Source organism: Apteryx rowi, unplaced genomic scaffold (assembly GCF_003343035.1).
Source record: "Apteryx rowi isolate R43461 unplaced genomic scaffold, aptRow1 scaffold_701, whole genome shotgun sequence".
Taxonomy (NCBI): domain Eukaryota; kingdom Metazoa; phylum Chordata; class Aves; order Apterygiformes; family Apterygidae; genus Apteryx; species Apteryx rowi.
The window spans coordinates 379,855-407,444 of NW_020450985.1; the positions used below are offsets into that span (position 1 = coordinate 379,855).

The following is a 27,590-nucleotide window of genomic DNA, read 5'->3' on the forward strand; positions in this document are numbered from 1 at the left end:
AGTGTCACGCATAGTACGTGATATTTGGTGATAATCCTTATAGATGAGATGAGATTAATGGAACAGTAAATAAAGACAAGGAGGTTTGCTACAAAGTATACTCTGCATCGCCCAATAAAATGGTCATGACGTAGCAAAATTTGTTTTTCTACGACTAAGTGCAGTACCTCTAAATCGGGAATTCGGGCAGTACAGGAGACCGTCGTGGAAAGCAGTGATTCAGAGGTGCTCGAAGCAGATGCAGCTGGCAGAGCACGAGAACAGCACGTTCTTAGACCGGCCTCTCTCGTACTTTCTTACGCTCGTTAAGACTAGGAGGAGCTGGTTCGTCTCCTGTACAGCATAGTCCAGACCACTTCAAGCTGTCATTCCTGCACTGAGTTCAGCAGGGGCACGGCGTTATGGTAGTCCTGTCCCCAGCTCCACAGATAGTGACCATCCTTTTCTCAAATCGCGTGATGGATTAACTAAATTATCATACGCTCAGATCAGTTGTTTCCAATACGTACTTGTTTTAAAGACTGATACTTCTATTTCAAGCCGTTGTCTAATGAGACAAATGTCACTTTTGGCTTCTAAAACAGAAGCAGAAATGCAGTGGGCATGTACCAGATCTAGCATCGACGCCCTGTGACAATTCACGTTTGTTAAAAAGTTTTATTAGGTTGACTTTGTACCCACAGACATGACAGGTGGCTTAAAATCAACATACATTGTGCACCAGGTAATCTAGCTGTTGTGACAGAAAGATGACTGTGGACCTGCAGCTGGTCTCGATCAATGTTTTGGGCAGAAAGGGCTACTCTCAGTTGTGAGTCAAAAGCCTCAAACCTGAAGAAGGGCCTTTTCTTCCAGAATTGTTTGTCTCCAGCCATGTTATTGCCCAAGCAAAAGATTCTCCCTCTCAACCTTGCCGCTTTCATAGCCTTAGATACCTCATCTGTCATCTGTTACCTCATACAACTATTAACCAAACTAATCTATTTTGAATTGAGGGTTTCAAGAGATAGATAATCCATGATTTTTCTGTTTGTTTGGGTAATGAAAATTAGCCATTCCCAGTAGCTAGTGCCAGGTCTGAACTATGGGCAGGACAAAGATGTACTATAGATCTTAATTTCTTGTTTTCAGAGGTTTTAAGGTTAGTCAGCCAGTATTCTGGAGGGATGAGTGTCTTTACGGGGCAGTTTCACCTCTGCTTTGCCTGATCGTGCTCTATCTTGAAAGAAGATAGGTTATACCTCCTTCCTGTTACTCTTACTGCTCTGATGACAGAATATCACTGCTTTGATGGCTAGAAACTTTTCAGATTTAAAATCTAAATTGATCAACATCCAGCTTAAATCCATTTGTTCTTGGAACAGCACATCTTCAACTTAAAACCGTTTTTGTTTCTGAGGTTGAAGAAGTCTTTTAGCTCTGTTCAGAGTTGAAATGCCTCATTAGAAGTGCTGTATGACCCCTATATGCTGGCTGGCTGGCCAAACAGCAGTTTGGAGGTAGAAGGTGCATGGCACAGTCTACATCTACAGTATAAAACACACTGACATGCAACTCAGCACTTATTTTCCAAGCCTCGGAAGCCCCAAGAAAATCATCTTGTCTTTAATTATTGAGTAGGAAGGGAAGGCAATGAAAGTCATAACTTTCTGGAGAGGTTTTTATCTCACTGCTGTATTTTTACAGTGAAGTGGGGACCCCCAGGATAACTAGAAGATTACACTCTGGGAGCATGCGTCTTAGTCTGAAGAGAAGAATGTTCGGGGGGTGGAGGGGAGGGAGAGAGAGGAGGAAGAAAAAGAGAGGGGGAACAAGGGGGAGAGAGAGAGGGGAAAGAGATAGAAAGGAGGGGAGAGAGAGAGAGGAGGGCGAGGAGAGAGGGGAGAGAGGGAGAGGGTGGGAGAGATGGGGGAAGGGGAGAGAGACAGAGTGGGGAGAGAGAATGAGAATGCGAATGTGTGTCCAGGGGGAAGGGGAGATCTGCCATAGCCCTGGTGATTGGGAAGATCAGTGTCCTCCAATAGAAATGCTTGAAATTTCCTTTTTCATATTTCACTTCTCAGTTTGTCACAGAAATTTTGATATTTCCTTCAAAGTACATGATATCACAGCTTGCACTATTAAATTTCTTCACCCTATTAAATTTCCTATTTATGTTAAATTGGAATTCTTTTTCTAAATTGGCAACACGTCCCAAGTTTATGTTATCAGCATATTTCATTAGCTCATTTGCGGGGTGGTCTTTTTGGTTTGGAGAGTAGATACTGAGACAGTTTTGAAAATATGAAATAAGACCGGCCCCTGTGATCAGGCCTTGCTGAACTCCTGTACCACCTGTAGGCTGATGCTTTGCTTCCAGCTCAGTCCTGCGTCTTGGCCTCTTCAGTCGGTTTCCTGCCTGTTGTACAGTTCTTGTGCCAAACTCCCTCTCCTCCGCAGCCCCAATTTCACGCACAGTGCTTTATCAAGTGCCTTGCTCAATTCCAGATAATGTCATTGAAAGTCATTTTCTGTCATCTTTGAATAATCGTGTTGGCTCCTTTCTGCATCCTCCACAGTATGTCTAAAGCCTTAGTAAAATGTTCGCTCTGGAAATGTCCATATTATTCCTATGTTAATTTCAGCAAGGTCTTAAGGCCACCAGGCCTTTATTGATAATTACTTCCCACTTTATTCAGTGAGAGGTGTAACTGCACTTCTTGTTACACTCATGAACTTTGGGTATTTGTTTCATCCACTCGCCAAGACTTCTCAGTCTTTTCAGAATTTTTGCTTTCAAGAGATTGTTCCCTATTCTGGTATTCTGAATTATTTCTTTCTAGCTAATACTTAGGACTGGAAAGATCTCTTGCTCATGAAATCCAGAATGCTGTTACTACAATGAATCACATCATGTAAACTTTTTTGTAACTTACCAACTTAATGTACTTAGAAGACTGTGGGCAAGAAAGTGCTGGAAGGCTCTTCAAGAACCTTATGTTTCTGATAGAAACCTTCCTCAGAGTTCCAGCCTAAAGCTATTCATGACAAATCTGCTGATCCAAGAAGAAATGATCAGACTGGCTTCATAATTCTTCTCTATAAATAATGGTGTCTTATAGATATATAACCACATCTGGCTCTATTAAAAGACAGTTTGCTTGAATAGCCCAATTTTATGGAGATGACCCTATTGCTTGTATGGCTGCTCTATTCCTGTTGTTTACTTTCTGTTGGTGTTAATGGCCTCCACAGTTTTTGGTTCAGAGGTATCCTTAAATTTACTTACAGGATATTGGATAAACTGGCATTTCTGTTGATTCCTTCAGAGCTCCTCTTGAGAAAATATAAGTATTCTTTTCCTATGTTACATAATTCATATACATTTCTTGTGCATTTTACTTGTAGTATATAGTGTATATATTATATCTATTCAGAGTTGCATAGTAGTAAATAAAAATTAACTGTGTAATTTAGTCTATGCTACCTGTATGGAATAATAGAAAAATGTAGATTGAAAGGAACCTCTGGAGGTCATGCAGACCAACCCCTGCTCAAAGCAGATGCAGATTACATCACCTGATGAGCAATACCATCAGGTTGCTCAGGGCATTGTCCAGTTCGGCTTTGAATAGCTCCAAGGATGGACATCCCACAACATCCTTTGGGAACCCATTCCAATGTTTGACTACCATCATGGCTTAAAAACAAAAGCAACAACAACAACAACGTTCCTTGCATTGAGTCGATTTCCCCTGTTGCAGCTTGTTTCCGTTGCCTCTCATCCTATCGCTGTGCACCTCCAGGAAGAGGCTGCCTCCGTCTTCTCCTCACCGTCCTGTTAGGTAGCTGCGCACAGCAATAAGATCTCGCCCTTCACCTTCTCTTCTCACAGCTGAACAAACCCAGCTCTCGCAACCTCTCCTGGTACAGCGTGTGCTCCAGCCCCCAGTCATCCTGGTGGTCCTCTGCTGGCCTCGCTCCAGTATGTCACTGCCTTTCTGGTCCTGGGGAGCCCCAGGCTCGACCAAGAAGTCCAGATGCAGTCTCACAGATGTATTCTTCAGGCTTTGGTCACCACTGATTAAAAAAAAAAACACGTAAAAATCAAACATAAAAGTACGTAGCTTAATAATAACATGATCTTATTAATATTTTAATTTCTGAAACATTTGGATTTTCATAATAGAAATAAAAGAATCCCAGTCCCTAGAAAAGCACTATCTTAGTAATGTTAATAACAAGGTGTTCCAGTTATCCATATAATCCCATGACTGAAACAGAGAATAGATTTTTTAAAATGCAAGCCGCATCCTTGTCATTAAGTCCTTTGCATGCTAAGCATTGAGGTAAGGTTTAATATACGTATGTCAGAATTTCAGGTGTTCAGATGCTGCTGCTAGGTGCTTTTTGTAGATTCTTGAAGAGGGCTAAAGGCCGCAAAGGAGAAGTCAGGTCTTGAAATACTCTGTATGCATATACTCAGAACTTTTTTAGAAGAATAGATGAGACTTAATGGAGCTATGAACTTTTAAGTTAGGGCAAACCATGCAGCAAGAAGGAATTATGTAGGCTGCCCAGACCCTTATCGCATAAACACCAAGACAGCTGACGTTCAGTTAGCTGTGAAGAAAACTGAAAAATGAATTCTGTAGTACTGGCTGGAGGTAGAATACCTTTATCTTTTTGAGATAAGACATACCAGGAACAAAGAAAATCCTTCATCATGATACTGCTGGAACTCCCCTTTAATTGTCTCTCATACTTAAGGGGAGATTGGGAAACAGTATGAGATTGGATCATTATCATGTCACCAAAAAATTATTCCTCTGCTAGGCTGAGAAAGCCAAGGAAGGTAAGAGCAGCCAAATAGGGCTAAGTGAACCTTTGGTCTGGCCCAGCATCCCATCTCCACTGTGGCCATAACACAAACCTACAAAAGAATACGAACGCAGGCAAGCATATGCAATACTTCTCCCAAATACTCTCTCAACCGGCAGTCATTTGCAGTTCAGGGACTTACATGCAGTTTTGTCTTTGTTAGCTAATTTTAAAGTAATTATGCTTAAATGCAGTTTAACATCCAGTTTGGTTATAGCTGGAATAGGAAATGCCCTGTCACTCTCATGTGATAGGAGATATAATTCATTGTAAATTCAGAATAGAAACATTTACTCAAGATTACTGCTGTTTCTATGAACTTACTAGAAATGTCATTAGATCCTGGATCCAATTGGATCCCAGCTTCCTCTTGTGCCTAGGAGTTCATGAACTGACTGTGGTGTGACTCAGAGGTAAATGACTGAAATCATGTTCTGGGTCCAGAATTTTTAAATGACAGCAGTACAACCTGACTGATTCCTTCTGCTGAAGGAACTGAGGAATCTTCTGTTCCGTGTGGGATCGGATAGGGGCATTGTGGTACTCTGTTAGGTCCAAAGATTTGTACTCACTGTGCGGTGGAAATATTCCCTAGCTCTCCTTATTCAGCAGCTGTCTGGCAACTCCTTGGGGTTCCCAGGGCAATGCTTGGTCTTTGTGCTTCACTTTAAAATGTTAATGTTCTTCTATTATTCTGCTGGAACTAAGACTTTGATGAAGAATACAAGTAGTTAAAAAATAGTGGTTTAGCTAAAGCAGCACATTTTTATGGGACAAAACCAAAGCATTTCTTTGACTGCCTGATTTCTGCTTCTCCAAAGTGTCAGTCCTACTGCAAATAGTACAGGTATTCTAGCATCTCAAAACAAATAAGTAAGGTTTAAAGAAATATTTATTTGATATTCTTGATCAGTCTAAATACAGAAGTGAGTGGTTGTTCCTTTTCAGCCTGGAAAAGAAAAGAAATAAGAAAGGGACGACAGAAAACTGTAAGATGTATGAGCTGTACGGAGAGGGTAAATAGGGAATGACTGCCCGCTGCCTCTCCAGCTCTACAAGTAGGAGACATAAAGCGATGGCAGGTTCAAAACGAACAAAAGGAGCTACTTCGTCACACGCTGCCTGCTGAGGTCCTGCAACACCGTGCCAAATGCAGTCAGTGGTTCAACACTAGGATAGATGGATTATTGGAATGACCTACTACAGCAGTTCTTATGGTTTTGTAGTGCACAGGGAGCAGGTAGATGGACAAGATATAATCGCAAAACAAGGTGGTTTTACTAGGGTCCCCTTGAGCTCCCTGCCAGTTTATATACAGAGCAAGAGGCTGGATGAGCAGATGCCAGTCATGGTCAGCGTAGTGAGTAGCCTCCTCTGTCGCAAGATCTGGTGTCAGGTGGCCATGAGTCAGCGTCAAGAATCAAACAGCGTTAGTGGCTCTTTCTGCAACAGAAACTGACTCATCTTGATCCACGACTGACTAATTCTTGAGAAGGCTGGAGCTTTCTCCTGTGAAGTAAGGGAGTTTTATACAAAATGTATACGCAGTGCTAAAGTTGTGCTCACACCAGGGAAGCTGACTTGTCTTTGCCTCTTCCTCTTTGCCCAGTCTCTCTCACATGTGTGTTTGTGTCTTATACTGAATTCAAACTGTAGACTTCCGATTCTAAAGCAAAACAGGAATGCCAGCTAGCTTTTAACTGTTATAGAACAGGCATATTCTAACAGTTAAGTATTTTAGTTGTATAGGTGAAAGCTAGAGTGAATATCTTAAAAATAGACAAGGCAGACCAGTAGATTGTTTATAATTACTTATAATTCCTTTCCTTTTATGGTTTGCCTGCATGATTTATCCCCAATTAAGAACTGACTTTTCTACATAAAGGTATACTTGCCCATCACTCAGCTCAGATTTTTAGGTCTTCCTCTTTACTTCTGTCTCTTTCTTCCTCCTAACCTACTTCCTGTCACCTCCTCTGCTAGCTTCTTTGGAATAGAGAAAATAAGAAAGGGTTTTGTTAATAGATATAAGATAGGTTAGGTAATATTTTAAAATACCAGTAAAGGTTGGCCAAATCATAAGTTGACGCTTCATAGTTGGTCATGTTGAAACTTACTTGTGAAGGCAGATTTCACCTTAGCCAAGAAGATGTATTAACAAAGGTCGCCTTCCTAAATTGCAGTTTTGGCATATGCTGGGTAGCACTTGTTTAAAAAAAACAAACACAAGAACACCCAGCCTTTATTCCTAGCCTAGAGAGACACAGTCTTTCTTAGTTTAAACAGGACAAATTTAAAATACTTCGCATTGCCAGAACAGTGGCTCCAAGGCTGCTTGTAGCTAAGCCTCCCTTGCAAAGATCAGCAGTGATCCAGGGCTTGTGGATCCAACTAGCATCTCCCAGAATTCATTAGCTTGAATTCTGTGCTCCAGCTTTTCAGTTATATTGTTGTACCATGTCGCTGAGACCTGCCCCACTATTTGGGAACCACAGTCTTAGGGGTAACCCCTTCTTCTTAGTTCATCTGTCTAAGGGCTGGGCAGGTGTCAGTATTATTGCTCCAGAACATGGTTGATTCTTTGCTTCCAGTGCTTGGATATTCCTTGCTTCCTTCTCAGATCCGGGAGCTGGTTCCTGAGTCCCAGGCCTATATGGATCTGTTGGCCTTTGAACGCAAACTAGACCAGACCATTATGCGGAAACGTGTGGATATTCAGGAAGCACTGAAGAGGCCAATGAAGGTATGTCATGAAAAATCTGTAGGTTGAGTTGGGGGGAAAAAGAACATATATTAAATGCTTTCTGGGGAACCAGGAAAAGTCCTGTTGACAGAGACATTTTGAAGCAGTCAGACAAAGCTCCTATGAATAAGCAGCTGAGGAACAGCACATATGGAAGGGTGGTGGAAAACATTCAGTGGATATTACCAGCTCTTGCTTCTGAAAGCCTTTAATAAAGGGGATAATAGCTTCTGGGTTTATAAATACTGTTTTTGAAATTTTGTATTAGAATGATTAGAAAGAAAAAAAATAAGAGATTAGAGGGGTTTAGTGAAGACATGCTAAATTTCTATTAGAATTCAGTTAAAGGCTAAACTTCTGAGATAATAAAACATATAATGGGAAGAATTGCTTAGAGAAAAATTGTTAAAAAGCCTTCAAAAATACATGCATTTACATAGTCTATAAAAGGACAATTCATATAAGAAAAGGATGGGTGACATTTTCTGTGATATCTGTTAGATCAAGTACACCACTTCCCTGTTCATTATATCTTACTGAAATGATCTTTTCCTCAGTTTTCCAAGTCTACTTCATTGAAACGTGGAAAAGTTTAAGTTGGAAGGGAGCTGTGGAAGTTGTCTAGTTCAACCTCCTGCTCAAAACACGGTTGTTCAAGGCTTTGTTGAGCTTTGACAGTTGTTAAGGATGGAGGTTTCACAGCCTCTCTAGGTAACCTCTTCCAATGCTTGGCCACTTTCATTGCGAAGAATTTTTTTCTTACGTCCTACTTAATAGTTCTTGTGGCTATACTGAATGGTCATACCCATTCATATAGTAAATCCTGTAGTATGAAGAGTTTTGTAGCGATATGTCTACTGTGAAGTAAAGCTGTCATTCTTGTTTGTACCACCGTAATAGGTATCAGCCCTATTAAGATCAAGGTTCCACTGTGTTTGTCACTCACTGTATAGGTATCTTACAAGATGTGGATGGTTCTTTTGCTCCTAATGTTTTTGCAATTGAATTAGATGAAGCAGAAGAAAAAAGGAAAAAGCTAAGTTCTATAGGATACTCATTTTACAGATAAGAAACTGAAGTATGGATGGTTTAAATGACAAGTTAATAGTCCAACATTGTTGCATATAGTAGATCGGCCTCTTAGCGGGTATAATTTGTCTTAGCTTCTTAATGTGGGAAGAGCACCATTATTTTATACCAGCTAGGAACTTGGCCATGTTTAAAAGAAACTGAAAACTTAGACTTGCATTCATAAATCTGCAGGAAGATGTCTGTTCTCTGGCAAACTCGTCAACCACGGAACTGAGCAGTGCATGAGATCCCAGCTGTAAGCTGTATAGTGGAGATTTTTAGGGTCTGTAAGGGGGAAGAGAATATGAGACAGAACATTCTACAAAAACCATAGCCAGAAAATTCTGTTTCCATCTAGGGGTCAGCAAACACATTTTAAATATCCGTTACTCAGCTACTTAACGCCTAAATCTGTTTCTAAAAAATGATCAACAGATGTTTGTCTAATTCATGTCTAGAATTCAGACATAGCAGTTGTGAAATTCAAGAGGTACCAAAATAGAGCTAAGCCTTGATAAATTTTGCTTGTTCTGATATTATATATTTTCATCTTATTTTAGTTGGAGTACTGGTAACAGCAGTAAAAGTTATCTCTGCATTTCCATCTTAAAACTCCTACCAAAGGCCATGTAACTTTGGAATAATTTGCCTTTCAGCAGTGGTTCACAAACTGGGATTGTAATCCTGGGAAAAATTTAAACTTGTCTGAGGTATGTGATAATATGTAGGACTGCTCAGAATTAGCGGTTTCAATTGCAGTTATCATATTGGTCACAATGATTAGGTTGTAGCCAGGAAGAGTCTTCAGAAACCACAGGCTTAGGATCTGGTGTTGTTCAGGCCTTTGTCTTCTGTCTGAAGGGTTAATTATTCTTGAGAAATTTTAGGGGGGATTGGTTTAACCATTTTTGATTAAGGATAGTGCATAAAATACACTGGGCCTATTGATATTGCTTCGGTCTTCTATGAACAGCTGTGCTGTTGAAACAGATGACAGCTGTGGGTTTGCTCAGAAAGCAAGGAGGAGACCTTGGATTTTTGGAGGTTGGTTGGGGTTGGGGAGAAGACAGCCTTCACCACCTGCCAGCTCATTTTACCGCTGTCAGCTGCCAACTTTTCCGGTACAGATCATGCCTTGTCTTTTTTCTGCCTCTTAGGTACTAGTGTGTTCTCTCCTTTTCCTCTAGCCTACATTGTTAGACTACACCCATCACAAGATTCTCAGAATTCTCATCTGCAGACCAGCATTAACTGTATGTGACTTGTGAGTAAGAAGCCCTACACTAATTTTATAAAAGAACCACCCATTCTTGTCCACAGATACCAGAAAGGACTTTTTAAGAGGTAGTCAGGCAGGCGGGGCTGTTTGAGCTTTGGACTGCAATGGGACTGGATGCACAGATAGACCAAGGTCTATGGCCTGAAGGAAACCAAAAACCACATGGCTCAACTCCAGACGGGGGGGGTGTCATTAAAAAAGTCTGAGTTAATGAAAACCCAAACAGCAAGGGCCATGGTGGACTTTGAGGGTGGGATTTAGTTGGCTAAGAATAGACATATCCATCGTAGTTATTTTTATGTAAGCTAGTCAGTCTGGGCTCCCTTTACAGTCAAGAGATTAGTCAGTGTAGGAATGGAGTCTAAGGCACAGTTCCTCTCATACAGTAGACATTTAAAATAAAATAGATGAATCATGCCCTTAAAAGTGCTTACTTCTCTCCATTGTCTATAAAAAAAGCCAAAGATAACTAGTCAGTTGTGGACATAAACACGATAATTTAAAGTTGGGGAAGATGATTTTCATCCCAAGACTTGGCTCAGGAGTCCCCTGTCTGAAAGAGAGGCATCCTGTGGCCCATCCCATATGCAGGTCTCCCATTCCAAGCCCTGGCCACAGACAATAATTTGGTTTCTCCCCCAAACCAAAGACTTATCCAGGGTTTCACAGTGGGTTGGTGTTACAGTTCCTCAGACTAAGTGATGTACTCCCAGAGTCACCATTCTTAGGTTCAAAAACAGTAGTAATGTCTGAGTACAGTGACAAAGTCTCGGTGTCTCTCACTGGCTTTGTAGATTGGGATACTTTCCTCTTCTATTTGTTTTAAGATGACTGAGGAATTGCTATGTGATTGTTGTCAGAAGGGAATTTCTTTTTTTTTTCCCCGAAACACTAAGGTCGCCACCTGGCCCTGTGTCCTCTCGAGCAAGGGTGTTGTTTTTGCTCGGAATGCCTTTGTGTCCGCAGCACCTCATATCTGAGCTCTGCTGTTCAGTCATTCTGAGACTCCCATATTGTCCATGTATTGACTTCTAAACCTGGAGCATCCAAGGGATACTCTTAGGGGCGGAAGAACAAATAATTTCTGGATATTTGTGTGTCACACTCTGAACTCAACTGCCATTCAGCTCCTGGAATCAAGCCTGCACTCACTGCAATCAGCAAATGCAGTAGATACTCTCTGCCCCAACTTGAGTAAAACATTTTATTCATTCTTCATGGGATATTATAGAGAAAGAGGAGATAGGGATTACTAGAAGAATTTTAAGGTAGTTGAGAGCAGTGGCAGCTCTAACACATTTTAGCTGTTGGGGATTCCCCTCTGCACCTTGATATCTATGGCTCAGGGGCAATGTGCTTCCTCTTCTGTGGTTGTGATGTTGGACTTGGTGCTGGCATGTCTGCCACTGTCGATGCTTAATGCAGGGGATAGTTCAAGAAGACTTTGCCAAGTTGACCCTCCATGAAGTTCTGGTGAACCGTTGTCTCCCGGGGGTAGAGCTGCCCTTGGGCGAGCAATTGGCTGAAGGAGAGAACGTTGGAAAGCATATTTTTAGATGGAGGGGGTAACTATTTGACTTCATAAAAAAAAATTATTTGATTTTTAAATCCTTGGGACCAACTTTGCAGTATTTTCATTAATGACTTTGATGTCAGAATTTAGGAGGCTAATTCTGAAATTTGATGGTGAAATTTGCTGATGACCCCAAGTTGGGAGGCCTTGTCAATGCTGAAGAAGATTTGGCTGTCTTACGGAAAGAATGTTATGATCTTCAGAAGATAGGATACTTATTAGTATTAAGTGCATGTAGGGATTAATAGGATGAATTTCTTCTATAAAATAGGTGCCAAATGATTGGAAGCAGCATTAAAGGTGAGGTTTATTACTTTCATAATAACAGTCCTATACTTAATGTGATGTGCCTGAAAAAAGAAAAAAAAGAAAAAAACCCTTAGGATAGATCAGTAACTGGAATTCTCTGTAGCAATAGAAAAGTTCAAGTGTAACAGCAGAAGGCCCTGGTGACATCTCACTTGATTGTTGAAGCTGGAATACAGTGTCATCAATACTCGAACAGTTTAAACCGGAACGATCCTGCCCAAAAAAAAAAAAAAAAAAGCTTCTGGAACCACCTCAAGAAGGGAAGACTCGTCACTTGGCTTTGGTGTGCCAGCACAAAGAAGGTTGAGAGGGACTGGGGGTGGCTGTGTTTATTGTGGAGGGGGAGAAAAGAAGGGCCAAGGACAGTGCTGAGGGACGATGCTGGCACAAGAACAAATGGGAAAAAGGCGGCTCTGAATAATGTTAGGCTTGAAATTAGAATGAGGTGGTAATTGTCAGAGAAAAGAAATTCTTTCAAGTCAAGGAGGGGAAAAAAAAAATCTCTGTTTTTAGATTGGATCTTCATGAGTTTCTGAAACACATTGCCTCTTATAGATGCCTGTGACCTGGACTTAACTGTTGCTGCCGGCACAGTGTCCCTAGGGCCCACTGGTGTACAGGCATGAAGGTACTACAGTGGTTTTGAAAAAAATATTTTAAAACTCTCTAAGAGAAATGTCTGCACAAGCCATTTGAAGTAGGACTTTGTTGCAGGCAGTACAGAACTTATGATGATTTCAATTGCAATTTAAACGTGCAGTTAGGAACTTTCTCATCTTTAAACATCAACCATAAAATTTACAAAATTAAAAAAAAATAGCTCATGGTTTCCCTAGCGTGAGGAGATCAGTCTGGCAACGGGTACGTCCTCTGATAGGAGTCAGCCATACATTGGGAGAGCTTGTGCTTGCCTTGCTGTTGTTAGCCTTAACATGCTCTTTGATCTGGCCTTGGCCCTAGGTGTTCCCAGTGATCTCCCTCAGACTGAGCCCGGGGACTCCTACGTACTTAATTAGCAAGAGGAGTAAGTTGTTGATGGGAGCACACCGATGTTGCTGCGTTATTGGTTGACTTGTTGCCTGAATAGTTACTGTACTGTGCCCCTGGTCTTGCCATGTTAAATTGCTTTTAACGAGTTAGGACCAGATCTAGCCATCGGGGCAAAAGTTCATCAACCGCAGCACAAACAAGCAAAATGTGTGTGCGTTCTTAACCCATCACAAACTTGCTTAAGTATTTGATGAGAACTGGCATGCTTAAAGCTTGCTTAACCCCCCCCCCAACCCGCCTGCAGCTGCAGTGATGCAGGAGTTATGAGGCTGACATGGATCCAGGATCCATACAGTGCAAGCAGGCTTACCAGTTAGTACTAAATACTTCTTAAGAAGGTGACAGAAACCATTGCAGAATATCTGCAATTGTAGGTAACAGTTCCACCTAAATTCCAGTAATCAGAGATCAGTTTATATTCGCACACAGAAAGGTTTGATATCTCTTTTAAAATTCTCATATATCGGTATAACTGGATGTTATTGGGATCTTTACATATATACCCATTCTTACCCCTTCCTTTTTTTCTTAAGAAATAAAAGCTTTCAGCTTTAGTCCAACAGCTGGTCATTGAAAATAGACAGATTCAGACTGAAGTAACATGCATATTTATGATCACTGGAGCAAGATATCAGAGATGTAATAGATTTTTCATTATGTCAAGTCCTTAAGTCAACACTGGATGTCCTTTAAAGAGAGCAGCCCTGTTTGATGAATGATTAGAGCCTGTGTTGCACAGGAAGTTGAACTAGATAATAAAGTCTCTTCTGGCTCTAAAAACCTGCACGTTTTAAAGCTGTGTTCTTACAGGCTAATTATGACTCGTTAGGCTTTGTATAGCATATGTGGATACATATGTCCATTGATCAGGTTTGAATTTACTGCCTTTTGGACTCATTTAGTGTGTTCTGCTTTTTGCTTGTGAGACAAGGAAACGCACAAACCCCTAATCTCCTTCTTTAGACCAGCAAATATTTTAAATATGTCTTTCATGTTCTTTAATATTCTCTTTTCTAAGATAAAAATTTCCGTCCTCCCAGTCACTGCCCAAAGAGTTTTTCTGTGAACCTAGCTATTCTTATCACCTGTCAGTATACACCTCCGGATTCTGCAGTAGTCTTCCTGAGAGAGTACTGCATACAACTGCCAAATGAGCCTCTATCACTGATTTTTGTAAACTATTGTGCACAATATTCTCCATTTTATTCCCCTATAATATTTCTTTGGGTTTTTTAGACTTTTTTTTAATTGAAGTCTTCATAGAACTGTCTACAGATCTTTCTCCTGTGTTTCAAACTCTTTAAATATTGGGTAGTTCCTTTTAGTCCTTTTAATAATCACGATACATTCATAATCTGCTAAGTCACTGATTTTCCTGGTTTGAGTTGGCCATTTTTAAGTTCTTGTCAATCTTTTCTGATCATGAATTACCTAACTAATTTTGTTTCATCTGCAAATCTTGACAAATCTGTTTGCTACTTCCCTGGGTGAGTGATACCTCTATATTCTAGTTCTGGTATGAATGCTCTCTCTTTCATTTCATTTTTTTATAGTGATGAGACTTGAGCACTTGCTACTAGTGATCACTGTTCTTTTTGTCTCACCTGATTTCTGGTCTCCACACTACTATATCTTTCACTGTTCTTTTTGTTTCCTAAAAGTTTTTTTGTGAGACCACTAAACAGTTACTCTCACAAATGTTCATCTTTCCTGTGCTTTGTGCATGAGGTTTTTATGCTATGCTGAGGTGCAGCGTGGAGGCCCATACAAGCATACAGCTCTTAATGCTATTCCCAGGATCTGCATCCAGATTTCTTTGATTCAGTCAGCAATAACTTATCTGTCTATGCCTTTGTTAATTTGTTTGACATCCCAGGCAAAACTTTCCTGGAAGTGTGCTGGAGGTATTGTGTTCTGCCTGAGAGTTCGCTGAAAACTTTAAACGTCAGCAGTCAGTGGAGATATTTGCCTTTGGAATGTCGCACAGATCGTGGTATCTTTCCAAATGCTTAGTTTCTGATTTGACGTCTTGGGGACTTAATGCTAATGGGAACTGTAAAAATGTGTCACAAGAAACCAGAGTTTGTTTTCTAAATGATTTGATGGATTTCCAGCATTTCTCCCGTTTACTTCAACTTAAAGCTCTACTGATTTGCATAAAGATGACATTGAAGAACTTGGAGAGAGAGAAAAAGCTATAGTTCTTTTGCTCCATCATTCCTGTCAGCCTCCTGGTTGGATCTGTTTCATTCCACATGGGCTCTCCTACCCTTCATGCTGCTATCCTCGCTGAGCCCTTTACAGTAGTTTGTTGCTGACGTGACACGTCTTCTGTCACATATGGTCTTTTTTCCTTTTCTTTTTCTCAAGGAGAAATTGTATATGAAATATAGTGCTTTTGGGGCAAGCTTTTCTTTTTAATAGGATTGCTATTTCAAGTTCATTTTGTTGAAGACAAGTCAAAGATGCATGTTAAAGACGTATCCTCTACTTCAAGAATAAGCAGGTTGAGCATTTACTGATTTTTGGACTGGAGGTTATTTGATTCACAACCTTGATCAATCTCCATTAAGTTTCCCTCTGTCTTTGTGGACAGTAAACTTTCAGTGTGTTTGAAGAGATTACCTGTGATGCTTTTGTTTTACCCCAGAGCTGTGAGTTTTCTCTTTCGTATTTGCTCCAGGCTCCTGAGAATCCTAGCAGTAAAAAACAAGGCCACAGATTTTTATTTTTTATTTTTTGCTGTTCTCTGAGAAGATGCCATACAGCAAGGAGGATAGATTTGACACCCTTTCAGTAACCTGCATTACTAAGAAATGTTGCGGAATTTCCTAAACAGCAATATCTTGCCCAAGTATATTGCACTGCTGTAGTTAAGCTACAGAGTAACCGAGCTGCATATAGCTGACATTGCATCATTTCCTGCCTGGATGAGATGGAGTTGGTCGAAAGGATTTGGAAGAATATCTTACGCTCAGACCCTTCCGGATATGAGCCTGATGCTCTTGTGGAACCCAGAAGAACTGTCAAGCAGTGAACTGCGTGCAACGATTCTGGGTGTGTATCTTCAGTCGAGGAGACTTTATGGTCTGTGTAGGGGCTGTAAAACTCCAGCCAGTGTCCGCTTGTATTCTTCTTCCTTGGGCTCAGCTTCGACTACTGTATGATCTTTGAGCTGATGTGTTCCAAGACTGGATGTCCTTATCGTAGCCATACAGCTGTAAGTACTGAAGTTGTTGCTCACCGGATAGATCTCTTCAGGAAGGATTCAGAGTATATCCTTGGATCTCTGCCAGTGTCTTGCTTCATCAGGTGAGACAGTAGTGTCTCACCATTGACAGGAAGAAGGTCCTAGTAGAGGAGAAGGAGCCTGCTGATCCGAAGAAAACACTCATTTGTAAGGCTAAGGCTCTGATCCATGTTTTGCTAGAAATTTCTAAATGCATTATTTTGGAGTGCCACTGCTCAAAGTAGGTATTAGCACTGTTGGTGATAAGTATGTGCAGGGTGAGTTCCAGTGTCTTTGTCTTATTCTTGGAACCGGAAGGTGTTGTGCCAAGACAGTCAGCCTCAGAATTTCTTGAGCTGAGCTGTTTTCAGGTAGCCTTTACGGAGAGCCTGGTAGCACTAGACATGTATAAGGAAGAGGTGGTGGCGGTAATCCTGGGAAGGACAGGAGGAAGGGAAAGATGCAGCAGCAGCTCCTGAGGGGACAGACAGAAGGACGTGGTGGCAGCAGCCTCAGAACGGCGCGTGTGGAGGCTGGAACGTTTCCAGGTCAGCGGCGGTACTGCGCAAAGGAGGACGTGTTTGGCTGTTCAAGCAATGGTCATTGCCCAAACACCTTTTTCACAAATTTTTTAGACTGCTTACCAGCCTGTCCACGGCACAAGTCTGGCTGCACCCTGCAGTTCAGATCTACAGCTACTGATTAGGACAACTGTGATGGATGATGCATATTTGCAGTTCACTGTGTTATGTTAGGCTCTTTTTTAAAAGTGGTGGCTTGGCCACAGAAGGGAAGGCCGGTGTTTGCCGTGCCCCGAGGTGCACTGAGCCTCCTGGAGCCCTCGGAGGGAGGGGGAAATTGTGCCATCCCACGCGCAGGGTGAGGAACCAGAAGGGGAAATAGGGTGAGAGACCGCCGCATCGGGTAAGAAACCTGAAGCAAAAGCAGAAACTTGGAGACTCCTGAGAGGAGTCAGGAGCACAAACATAGCTGGGTCTTGGAGAATAAAAAGAGAGAGTTTTCTGCGTCTCCCCAGAAATGACTACACAGAATTTTCTGCAAGCCAGGAAATCGCTGAGAGCTGCTGGACTAAGAGCAAGCCTGAAGAAATTAACCACTTTCAAGGATATGTGGGCAGAGGAAAATTTGTTTACAAACCCTTTTGGGTTTTTTATTCCATTTTAACCAACAAATGTGAGGTTTATTTGCTTGTGTTATCGTATTCCACTCTGTGTTCTAATGAAGATTTTTATTAGATTTAAAGCTCTCTTGGGGTTCTTAGCACGCCTCCTTTGAGGACAGGGTGCAGGCAAATGTATCTCAAAGCTCTGACCAAGTTGGGGTCCTGTTGCAGCTGCTCAGTTATCCTGTTTGATGGATTCTCTGGGTGCTTGTTATGAGTCAGGAGCAAGGATCTGTCTTTGTGTTGCGTTTGGGAGAGCTCTAATCACAGCCTTAACAGTGCGGCAAATCTGCAGTATCATTTGGCTCAAAATCTGAAGACCACCTCCAGGGAGGAGGTTACACGTTTTGCTTGTCGCAAGGAATTTCTTTGCTTAGCAGAGGCTAAAGGCACAGCATTGCCGAGTGCTCACAGATTGTCAGTCCTGGCTGAGGTGGTGCCTATAACGTGGCAGATTCAAAGGCTAAATGGTTTTCAGTCTAAAATCGGGATGCGCAGAAAGCAGGACAAAAGATAACTTTAGAGAAGGCCATTACTTAGGACTTTCATTCATAAGTATTCTAAGTTTCTTTCTGATGGCGATGTGGAAGAAGCATGCTGATTTATAGGGGGGTTACAGTGAGGAAAAGACTGTGTTGTCAAACTCGAGGGAGAGAAGTGTTCTTTGCGTAGAAGAAAACATAGTAATTTGAAGAGAGGGATGTGGGAGAAACAAACAAATGGTATGCTGATTCCGACTTTGGCAGAGCGGAGGAAGTATAGGGAACACAGCAGGAGACCAGTTCTGAAACGTAAGCTGCATCTGGTTTGTGCATGACTTGAAAGAAGAATGATGAGGGGTTAGCAAAGGGAAAAAGGGCAAAGTAGCAAGGAGAGGTATTTTGTATTTCACAGTGGAGTTAGACAATGTTATGAACTCTGCTGTGGGTGGACTGTATGAGGAGCCTGAAAGCTAGGCTGAATGAAGACAGCTAAAATATTCAGATGTGAACAAAGCTATTGTTGCGGTGGATGATCTTGGTGAGGTAATGTCAGCCTTCGGAGGAAACACAGTTCCCACCTGGATATGATGAGATATAAGGAGAGAAGGAGTTTTTAGGGTACGGGGGAATGGAGATAATGTCACTGGGAATCAAAAAGAGAGGAAATGGAATCGGTGATATAAACCTGAACTGTCAGTAGAGCATCCAGGAGGAACTCTTAAGAAAAAGGCAACTTTTGCAAATAGATACAGTTTTGCAAATAATCCGGGTGGGGATAACATTTAGGAAAATGCATAAAATGTGCCAGTTAATTTGAAGAGTTGTGAATTTAGAAATGCAAAGTCCTTCACAAGTCCTCCACACCAAAGAAAAATTCTAGGGCATTAAAAAAACTTTTATATAATGAAAAAGTACTTCAGCAACAAAAGTCCTGTAAGAAAGGCTGCAGAAAGAATATGGTTTTCCAGGAATATTTTTCTTACCAATCTGTCTGGTCTTATCTGTGTCAATCTTTCACTTTCTTGACTCTTGGCACTTCTAAAAATCCCTATTCCCTCTCACTGCATACTATTGGCATTCTTCCATCAAACCTTTCCATTGCTATCCTCTCTAGATCTGGCAAAAGTCAAGTCATTTTTCTGTTCCACTTGGGCCATACGTCCCTGCCTCCCATATTCCTCTATTTCATGCCATGTCCGATTTTTAGATTCTTGCTCTGATATATATATAACTGTATCTTCTGTTTTGTAGACTTTCTTCTCTCCCATGCCTATGTGTATGTATATATATAAGTATCTGTGTCAGCTTTACAAGACTACTCCTTTCTTATGTTAGGTGAAGACTGTTCTGAATGTATGAATTTGACATCTTTAGCTTTTTTGTCATTATGTTATAGACAGATATTTGGGATTAGATTGCCAAATAAATATTTGGCAATGTCTCTGCCACCTTTGGGAATCCATACATCGGAGTTAATGACCAGGTTTTCCACATGTGCATGGGAGGGAAGGGGACTGAGGAATGAAATATCCATAAGCCAGTACATTGAGTGAGGAACTTTCTTAGCTGGCCTGTAAAATGACAACAGGTGGGTTTGGTTCCATCTCTCAAAGACTTGGGCACCAGACCTGGGGATGAAGCACGGTGCCTTCCTCCCCTCAGGTCTCACAGCAAGTTGGAGCTGCAAGTTGGGAAACCATAGCGTTTAATTAGAGTAACAGGGAATTAAATAGGAAGGTCAGGCGGTGCGTGAGTGTGTATGGGTGTGTAGGAAGACCATTACCAGGCTCTGCATGATGGTAGAATGAAGATGGGCAGAGCTGTGCAGGGCATCTGATTTGCAGCATCAGCTGTGTTTGTGAATGCCGTTTACAAATCTGAACTGATGCAACCATGAAAGACATTCATGTAGCAAGAGGTTTGCAGCTGACTCTTAGCAATCTAACTAGTATCTAGACAGGAAGGGCACGATGTGTTGCTTTTCTTGCAATGACTTCTCAGAGGTCTGAAGTAGAAGTACAGGGTGTACAGCCTCATGGGCTTGGCCTTGCAACCCCTTGTTTTTCTCCACTTACAGCAAATTGTTTGCATTCCCAGAGGTTTCAAAAGGGAGTTTCAGCTTCAGCTCTTCGGTGAATTTTCTTATATATATCCAAATATTGAGTTGTAGTATGACCTGGTCCAACTGTACTAAACATGCAGAGTACCTAAATATCCTCTTTCCTGTGGCTGCCTAGGGACCTGGGCTCGCACCTGATATGTAATTTTCTTTTCTCTATTTGTTTAACAGCAAAAGCGGAAACTGAGACTTTACATCTCCAACACTTTTAATCCTGCAAAATCTGATGCCGATGACTCTGATGGCAGCATTGCATCATGGGAGCTGCGAGTGGAGGGGAAACTCCTGGATGACGTATGATTTACCCGTGTTTCACTGGGGCTGGCGAGGATCTAGAGACGGTCTTGTTGCCTGATAGACTTTACTGAGGACACTGACTCAGTGAGGGATATCTCTGAATGGCAGCGTTGGCTTGTTGCTGCTGGGAAGATGCTATATCCAGCGGAAGGAGTGAGGGATAAGGCCGTAATGGGAATGTTGGGGAGAGCTAGGGAAGGCAGCAGGGTCAAGGTTAGGGTTAGGGCAAACCTAAGGAAGGAGTGGGATGGAGAGGACAGTGCTGAGACTGTTAGTTTCCTTTAAAGACAGGGCAGGATTCCGGCTGTGCAAGGTGTGATAAACGGGGCATGGAGCAGGCTTGCTTCCCGTGAGGAGCAGGACAACGAAGACGAGAGGGTAGCTCTTTTTCCTAGAGTGCAAGAGGACGCAAGGATGGTCAAAGCAAGAACGGAATAAAAGTTTTATCGTCCTGAAGTGCTCAGAAGTCTCAGTTATGGATTTCAGCTTTTTCTGGGAGGGCTGGAATTCCATAACAAAGATGTCAGTTACTTACAGAGACTTCACAAGCTGAGTATATGATAAACAGATGGAGAACATATATATGTGGAGAAGTCAAGGCTTTCTAGACATGTCTGTCTGTCTGTCTGGAGATACCTATACATGTATCAGAATGATAGTCATGCTAGAAGATGAAAGGGTAACAAAGTGCAGCATCTGGAAGTTGAAGTTAGGCAAATTCAAATTAGAAATTAAAACATATGCTTTCACAAAGGAAGTGCTTATTTGTTGGAACAACTTGCCAAGATTTAGGGTGGCTTCTCAGTTGCTGGCAAATTTTAAATTGAAGGAGGATGTATTTCCAAAAGATCTTTGCATTAAAGAGGAAGAAATTCACTGAAATCCTGTAGACTGTATTCTGCAGAAAGTCAGATTACCTGATCATAGAGCTCACAGCTTTTAATCTAGAAAATATGATCTGTGTAGTAAACATCAAATACTGATAATTAAATGGAAATGCAAAATGTAAAAGAAAATACTTTTACTTAATGCATGATTAATCTGTAAAATTTACTGCCACCAGATAATTCTGACCAATAATTTAGCATTCATAAAAAAATACACACCATTAAATTAAAAGGTATACAGTGACCTTGTTCAGGTCACAAGTCAATCTTTTCTGATGAGATTAGGAGAGTCAGGGAAATCTTCCCTTAAGTGCATACTGTTCCACGATTGCCAAGATTCTTGCATCTTTCTCTGCTTTTGGCAACTGCCAAAGGGAAAACTCAATTAGATTGATTGCACATGTGGTTCCTCTGGGAATTAATGCTTAAGAGAAGGAGAAAGCCTGAGAAGGAGACACAAAACACAAGCTAATATTTGTAATCTTTAACATTTATTTCTTCTGTTTATACAGCTCAGCAAACAGAAGCGTAAGTTTTCCTCTTTTTTTAAAAGTTTGGTCATTGAACTGGACAAAGACCTTTATGGACCTGACAACCATCTTGTGGAGGTAGGGTGTTCAATGCACCATTTGCATACAAACCTGATATTAGCACAAATAAACAGTTACGCACCCATTGTCTGTCTTGTTTAAATTATCTTGCATTCATTATCTCATTTAAGGTACAGTCAAAGTTTTCAAAATTCCAAAATTTTGGTCTTTTTAAGAGTGTTTATTAACAGAATCTATATAGTATTAAAACATATGTGTAGTAGTAAAATAGGACAAGTTGATAACAGAATGTATGAAATGACGAAAAGTGTAAGCGCATTTTCCTGAGAAGTAGTGTATGCTGACATCAGAACAGGTTGTGCACTAAAGTGTATTTGTAAGGGGAGAGAAAGGTTTAATTTTTTTTTAGTTGCAAGATCTTTAGAAGGCTTGTTACCTGTCTTATTCTTGCCTGGCGTACTGTGCAGATGAACACTGATGGACGTACAGAGGTTCCCATATCAGAGAACACAGGACTAACCATCTTACTCTGTTTTTCCCTTGGCAGTGGCACAGGACTCCTACGACCCAGGAGACTGATGGCTTCCAGGTGAAGAGACCTGGTGATGTCAGCGTGCGGTGCACGTTACTCCTCATGTTGGATTACCAGGTCGGTGCTCTGCTCTTGGCATGGAGAATACAGGCATTGGGACACAGTGTAATAGAGCAAATTCACCCTGTCACATGCTTCAGAAAACAATATACTTGGACTCAGAATGTTGCATATTGCAAAGAGGTTAGAATGATACCAAATTAACTGACAGATTATTTAAAATATAGAGGGGACATCAAGTAAATTTCTGGTATAGTCTAGCAAAGAATTGTTCTTGGCACTATGATAATTAATATTTTTACTGGCCATCTGCAAGGAAGTATGAGCTCTTTATTAGTAAATAATAAATTCAGTAAAATAATAATAAATTAGTAAATAAATAAATTCAAAGTTTAGGTGTGGAGAAGACTGAAAAGATTATTTATAGCAAATTATCTTTAGATTATTTTGTAAAATTAACGTTAGCAAGAATATTTTTTTTATTACCAGCATTGTAAAGTCTTGCTGCTAATAATAAAAGATGGAGGCTGTACAGGATAGGGAACTGCATCTTAAATTGCAGTGACTGTGAAGTCAAAGCTCGAAGTCTTGGGCTTCTTAGAGAACAGTCGGATAAGACACACACGAGTTCTGCGTGAGGTCCTGCATGGTGCAATTGAAAGGAGTGCCACTTTTGCTAGCGGTACGTGAGCTAGCTGTTTAGCAGCGGCAGCCGTATTTCACAGCCGACCACGCAGCTTTCCTGAGTTATTAGGTTTTGCTTACAGCGTCACTTTAATCTGGCATAAGGCAACGTTGCCCCTGCAAGGAATAGACTTGCTATCGCTCTTACTCCTTGCTAGGCGCTCCTGCTTCCCCTCTTTTGTTGGGACTGGTTTTATTCCACTAGTAGTATTTGTGGGCTGAACTATTATGCAGGTCACAGAACTGATCCATCTGAAAGCTAACGAAACTTTCTGCTAAATCAGTTCCCTGATCCCAGTCACAGCAAACAAACAAACAAACAAAGAACCCCAGTAAGCAAAATTAGGACATTCTATCTTGGGATTGAAGAAGAAAAGGTTCCTGGGCACAGTTTCAGACTGTTTTAAACTGATGTAAGACTGAAGCTGCTCCCAGTAAGCACTTTCATTTCATTCATGAGTGTGCACCAGCAGTCTCCCTTCTCTTAGCATGAGCAGTTATGCAGCGTTGCAGCTGTGGAGCTCACTAATCTGGCTGAAACCATCCCTGAAAGAAATACTGCTGTCCAAAGGAAGGGGATAGAAATGCACTACTGAGAAGAGGTAGGACCTCCCTTTTCAATGGCCATTCAGTCTTAGATTCGTTTTGACTATAAAACCCTAAGAATTTGTTCTGTGTCGTTCTCTTTCCCCCACGCAGATAGCATCCAGGATAAAGACACTCCGTTTTATGCTAATAGAGAGAAAATTCTATTACTCTTAGAGAGTATATGAGCTGAGTGAGATGCTGAAATGGCCAGTGATAATTTTTATTATTGAGAAAATATGATGAGGTTTATTATGCTTGCCATTATTACAAATTCATGCTTTTAAATACAAGTTCTCTTTTCCTTAAATTTCGTCTTGTTACAAAGCTGACTCTGGGTGACTTGGCACCCAACAGTCATTCTTGCCCAGTAATGTGGTAAATATTAAATGTGAGTACTGGTACACTTGAAGAGGCACCAAATTCCAAGGTATCCAAAGAGTATATATTATTAGAGATGCTGATTAGGGTCGTTGAAGAGTATCACAGAAGTCAGGAGCAGAAGAAATGTATTTCATTGATTGGTTGTGGTCAGATAAACTTTCTGGTGTGCAGCAGAATGGTGGGCACATTCCTGAGAAATGGAGTTCTGAGGGAATTTGTTGATGTGAGACAACTGAGCGGTCGCTAGCAACAGCAGATGCATCATCCTGACTTCATTCTCTATCTGTGGTCAACCTCCAGTAACTCAGAGGAAGGACCGTTCTTCTCCTCCCTACTACTTAAAGTCAATGTGTGTGTCAAGGGGAAAAAGGAAAATTCTTCCCTGACTCTGCGTGCAACTTGTTATTGTCTGAAGCATGTGGCTGATGCTCTGCGTGCATAGCACATGTACAGCATCCCTCTGTCCTTTCAAACCCTGTGGAGGTAGCTTCATTTTCGACCCCTAGGAAACCCCGTCCAGTCTTACCATCTTTCCGTAGCTTATTGAGCTTCATCCTAATTCCTGCTATGCTGTTTAAAAGTCAGTTGCAGGAGATCACTCCTGATTGCAAAATTAAACTTTGTTATGCTGCTGAAAAAATCTCAAAGTGACTGCTTCTAACAATCTCAAAACTGAGTAAACAATAAGAAAATGAACTTGTTTTGTTCTCATCTTTGGATAGAAGTTGAATTATGAGCACGGTGATCCCCGCAGGTGCTGAACTGGGAGAGGGTCCTCTGGGAGTTGGTGGGGCAGAGAGCTATCCTCTTCTCTCACCAGCCTCTCAGTAACCTCCCCTCCACACACACATTATTTGATCTCTCTAGGAGATGCCCTGTGCATGCAAAGATGTCAGGCAGGGCTCTAGCCTGCATCAAGTGGGACTCCATGGTCAAGTACCAACAGAGTAGTTGGGGTGCAAGTACTGTTGAGCGAGTGGTACCAGAACCGCCAGACCAGGCTCGTACTTAGAGCAGAAACACCTACCAACACACCCAAAGAGCAAAGACTTTCTTTGTAGGTAGTCTCAGCAGTTGGTGGTGCTGCACTACTGCCCTGCAGACCCCCGTAGGGGTAGGGGGACCCCCAAGGCCCTGTGTCTGCACTTGCCTGCAGTAAGCTCTTACTACACAGCTGCAGAGAGGTCTCAACTTTCAAGGCTCCACAAAGCAGAGGCAGGGAGCCAGGAATTTAGGACCTGTGCGACCTGGAGGCAGTTCTACTGCCTATGTCCTTGCTTTAGCCATGCCTTAGGCGAAAACCTACAGTTATCTATGCCTAAATCTTTTTCTTACTAGAAACCGTTCCAGTTTAATTAAAACTCCGTGCATAGATACAGAGCCTGACGATCAAGACTTGGACTGTAGCGTTCTCTGTGAAGCAGCGTTGTACAGTGGTTTCATCACTGGGCCTGGGATTCAGGAATCCTGGGGTTAATCCTGTCATACAGATGTACGTGTATTTTACCTTTCATTAGTCATAGGTACTTTGGGCCCAACACTGTCTCATCGTTCAGTGCTTTGAACACTGATGTCCTCGTTCTTACAGTGGGCCACAGGCGCTAGCTAAGCGAAAATAAATTATGAGAAAGTAAGTGTTAGTTCCAACAAATTTACTAGGTTCAAGTAAAGGTGGATGGCCAGGAGCAGTCATGTAGGGTGGATGGCAAGAAGCAGCACGAAGCGTGATCTAAGAGCAGCTGATTCTCAGGCTGTAACTATGACTTTGAAACACCTTTTCTTGATAATTTCACAGTTTTAGCTAAAGGGTTTAATCTGTAATTTATTGATTAGCTTGGCACATTGGTAGGCTCATTTTACAAACAAGGGGCTACTAAACTTATATTCATTAATGAGTTTCATCAAATTTATAACTAAAGGCAAGAAAAGGACTGGATGTGTGCCCGGTCGTAAGATTGTCACTGAGCAGAGCACCGACAGTATTAGTGGTGTTTAAAGCGATTCCCACTGATGCCTGCTGAACCTCGGTGTTGTTTGATGTATTTCTCATGGGTGACAGTTCAATCCTTTCTGTCCACATGGCAAAAGTCATGGTATGCCTTTGCTAGTAATGTGCCTGGAACCGCATGAGCCACAGAGGTTCAGCTTTCCTTTCATCCCGAGATGTAGTTCTTCCAGAGCACGATGGAGGTGCACATCTGAGCGACTTGTATTTCTGTGAACTCTGCCATTGAACTGGATGTTTCTTCTGAGGAGCAAAGCCCCCAGAGAATTAAACCCAAAACTTCATGCCTCTGCATCTGTCTGCTTTTCCTTCCATTTCCCTCTCCTTCTCTTTCTGCCACAGCCTCCACAGTTTAAACTGGATCCGCGATTAGCCCGTTTGCTGGGGATACACACACAGACCCGATCAGCCATCATCCAGGCTCTCTGGCAGTACATCAAAACAAATAAGCTGCAAGACTCCCATGATAAGGAATACATTAACTGCGACAAATACTTCCAGCAGGTAACTCCTTTTTGGATGCAGTACCTCTTCAGAGGCAGAATGTAATATCTTTTCACAAATTTTGGATGGGCAGAAGCTACTGAATTGTATTTTCCCTTAATAATTTGCAGTTTCTTCAATACTGAATAGCTTTCGGCAGACGCTATTGCTAATGTGACAAGCACCCTTCTCATGTGCCAGCGTTGTCAAAAAATATATATCTAGCGGTTCATCACTCCCACACCAGTTATGGCCTTTCCAGAAAGGAGAACCTTGTCACTGTCTTGAGTACTCCTTCTTTTTTTGAATATACCATTTTATACCAATAAACATCAAATAATCTGCTGATTCTGAATGACAAGTCATATAGAGACGTTTCCATTTTTTTCCCCTTCTCTTCCCACTGTCTATGAAAAGCAGAAGCCATGGCAGATATAATTAGAAAGCCAATTTTTCCTAAATCTGTTTCAAATTATAAGATACTCTCAATGATCTGCCTGATGTTTTGACAGTGACACATTAAGATTTTTTTCTTCCACAACGACCTCTAGAATTAACCAAAAAGACCGCTCAGAGGCATCTCCTCCTTTTCTGTTAATAAGATTACATTTACTTTGTACAGATAATGTTATGTGAGCTATCACTATCTCCATGGGCTTTGTTTTTCTGTAGCTTCAGCGTATCGAGCTTATTTTGAAAGTACCTGAAGGCAGAGTTTGTGACATATCCTGCTTAGGGAAAATGCTGGCAAATATGATAAGTGAATAATATTTTAATGGGCATGGGACATGTGTGCTGTAATTAGTGTATTCTGGTTTTCTTTTTATTTGTTTTCAGTTATTCATTTCCCCATCACCACCACCACCACATTTTAAAGTGACTAATGCTTGGAAAAACCCTAAAGACAGCACTGGGGTTTTGAACATTTGAGTAAAATAATCTTGAGATTTTGAATATTTTTAGGAATATAGAACCAAAATGATCTTCTGGATTGTATAGTCTATCCTCCTGTTTTTCTTGAGAACTACAGCATGTAATCTTTTTCATACATTGTGCAAATTCCATCATAAAAACCATATAAGAATTTTTGTCAGAATTACTAGGCTGTTCACTCTGATGCATAGGTCATTTGATTTCCTTTCTCAATTTATCTGTAGCCAACTTAGTTTTGTTTGTGTCAGCCTGAAGAAGAGGTGTTTGGAGGAAGGGAGGTGAAAAAGATTC

General features: G+C 41.3%; 1 protein-coding gene across 2 annotated transcripts in view; it reads left to right on the top strand.

The window, feature by feature from the left end:
• The window catches only part of SMARCD3 (SWI/SNF related, matrix associated, actin dependent regulator of chromatin, subfamily d, member 3), a 56,373-nt gene that overhangs the window by 17,657 nt on the left and 11,126 nt on the right, over positions 1-27,590 (top strand). For both annotated transcript variants that reach the window (XM_026087124.1, XM_026087125.1), the window contains exons 4-8: positions 7,481-7,603; positions 20,070-20,192; positions 21,595-21,690; positions 22,181-22,282; positions 26,226-26,387. In XM_026087124.1, the coding sequence (XP_025942909.1) occupies positions 7,481-7,603; positions 20,070-20,192; positions 21,595-21,690; positions 22,181-22,282; positions 26,226-26,387 (606 nt within the window). The remainder of the gene's footprint in view (positions 1-7,480; positions 7,604-20,069; positions 20,193-21,594; positions 21,691-22,180; positions 22,283-26,225; positions 26,388-27,590) is intronic.